The 2215-nt window shown below is 37.7% G+C and overlaps 1 protein-coding gene across 2 annotated transcripts in view; it reads right to left on the bottom strand.

Annotated features, from left to right (window-relative positions):
- Positions 1-1985, bottom strand: part of LOC106872634 (kelch-like protein 10) — a 19597-nt gene extending 17612 nt beyond the window's left edge. Inside the window, exons 1-2 of one of the 2 annotated variants that reach the window (XM_052972159.1) lie at positions 612-1985; positions 207-359 (exon numbers count right to left, since the gene is read on the bottom strand). In XM_052972159.1, the coding sequence (XP_052828119.1) occupies positions 207-359; positions 612-1863 (1405 nt within the window). In that variant the 5' untranslated portion in view covers positions 1864-1985. The remainder of the gene's footprint in view (positions 1-206; positions 360-611) is intronic. The other variant, XM_014919694.2, reaches the window with a different exon arrangement.
- Between the last annotated feature and the right edge of the window lie 230 nt (positions 1986-2215).

Here is a 2215-nt window from a genome sequence, read left to right as displayed (position 1 = left end):
CTTTCAGTTTCTGCCTACCAAGTCTACTCACAAAGCTTTGGTCGGCCCGAAGCTATAGTAGAAGACACTTGCCTAAGGTGCTACGCAGCGGGACTGAACCCGGAACTATGTGGTTGGGAAGCAAGCTTCGTTTATTTATTAGTCAATTTTGTCTTACAAAGGCGGCGTGCTGGCAGAAACGTTAGCACACCGGGCGAAACGCTTACCGGTATTTCGTCTGTCTTTATGTTCTGAGTTCAAATTCCACCGAGGTCCACTTTGCCTTTCATCCTTTCGGGGTCGATAAATTAAATACCAGTTGCGTACTGGGGATCGATCTAATTGACTGGCGCCCTCCCCCAAAATTTCGGGCCGTGTTCCTAGAGTAGAAAAGAGTATTGTCTTACCATCAATAATGTAAATAGAGTTAAAGATGTATCTATAGTAAGTTATGTCCGCTATTTCGTTCCATACTTTCCCCGGTTAAAGCGTTACATACGTAGACTGTTGTAGACTATTATTACATGTACATAGTTTCCAGCGTTAATTACACTGACGCTTCAGATTGTTATTCTCAATAATACGGGCTATGTACAGCCTTATTAGCTTATCACTAAATATGTTCATCTTACCTTTAAGAGGCGCTATCCCTGCATCACTCCTTGTATACCGCATAGGAGCAACTAAAACCCATTGATTACTTGATCTGTGATAACATTCCACCGCTCGATGCCGCTGCAGTCCATCATGACCGCCGCAAGCATAAATTCGTCCATTTAACGCAGTACTTGCAACGTAACAGCGGCTAAGATGCATTGGCGATAATTCTTGCCACTGACGCGTAGCAATATCAAATCGATGCACACCGTTGTAATACTTATTATTGTCATTGTATCCTCCAAGAATATATATCTGTTCATGCAAGACCACGGTACCATGATAAGCTCGAAGACAATGAGCTGGATTTATAAGAATAAACCATTGATTCGTACGAGCATCATACGTTTCCATATTCGACATAATTCCATCCAGACCGTAGCCGCCTGTTATAAATATTACTTCACTTGGGATCCGCGGCCGGAAAATAGTAGGCATTTCATGCAAATATAATGAAATATCTTTATAAAGTTGGCCAAGGTAAATACTTGCTTTATATTCAGTAACCGAGTTTTTCTTTAGTTTATCTAAAATATCTGGGTGTAGGAGACCTATGCGTAAATTTTGAAAAAGTCGTTTTGAAAAACTGGTACGGATCTTCGGTTCGAACATGATCCATCTTTGACATGCTAAGAACGCAGATTCTTCTTCTTTGACATTTAAACAGTCATCTCGGACTATTTCTTCCAATTCGTTACACGTCAAACTTAAAAACTCGCTGCTAAGTTTTGAAACTAACGCAAAATGTTCTAAGATATAACTCCAGCTTTTTCGTATCAGGATAGTGCAAGCGTAAAATTTTGAAAATTGATATATTCCAATACAGTTGTACACAGTTAGCCGAGATGCTAAAAATTCTTCACACATTTTTTGAACACTACTTATAGCTAATCGATTTGCGACACAAAGTAGAACTTGTACGTTTTCTTCCGTAACTTCAATCTCATTCGTGTAAGCATATTTCACGATGTTAGCCATAATATCTTTGGAAATACCTGGTATAACTACTTTCCCACTTATGGATTCTTTCATACCACATGTAAAAATAGCTCTGAAATATGGGCTACAAGCAGCCAAGATGACTTTATGAATTTGAAACCGCGTTTGTTCTTCAACTAGAATAATTTCTCCATCACAGAGGTTTTTGGATGCCATTAACTGAAAAATTTCACATCGGAATTTGTCTTGACCTTTATCAGGCTTTACATACTTTATTGAACTTGTCATGTTGAATTGCGATTATTACAATTTTAAACAAACTCTCCCTTCAATAGTCGATTATCATATGGCTAGTAGATAAAAACTAAGGTCCCGTTAGAGTGACGTCATTTCAAGACTGTTTTCGCTTGATGCCGTCTACGAGCTATGTCTTGTACTACCGAGTAAGACGTTTTCCTAAATTTATTATTCTTTAAGGTCGCCATTTCTAAACGCTTTCAAAATCCCGAGTGATTTTATGAAGTCAATTTATGTCGCTTCATCAAACTTCTGAAAAATTTAAACAACAAATCGTCTAATTAAAAAAATATATATATTTATATATATCTAACGAAATACTTATCATTTACAACTTCTTTTC

Source organism: Octopus bimaculoides, chromosome 12 (genome assembly GCF_001194135.2).
Source record: "Octopus bimaculoides isolate UCB-OBI-ISO-001 chromosome 12, ASM119413v2, whole genome shotgun sequence".
Taxonomy (NCBI): Eukaryota; Metazoa; Mollusca; class Cephalopoda; order Octopoda; family Octopodidae; genus Octopus; species Octopus bimaculoides.
The sequence above is the reverse complement of the archived record's forward strand: the minus strand, read 5'-3'. Positions and strand labels throughout refer to the sequence as shown.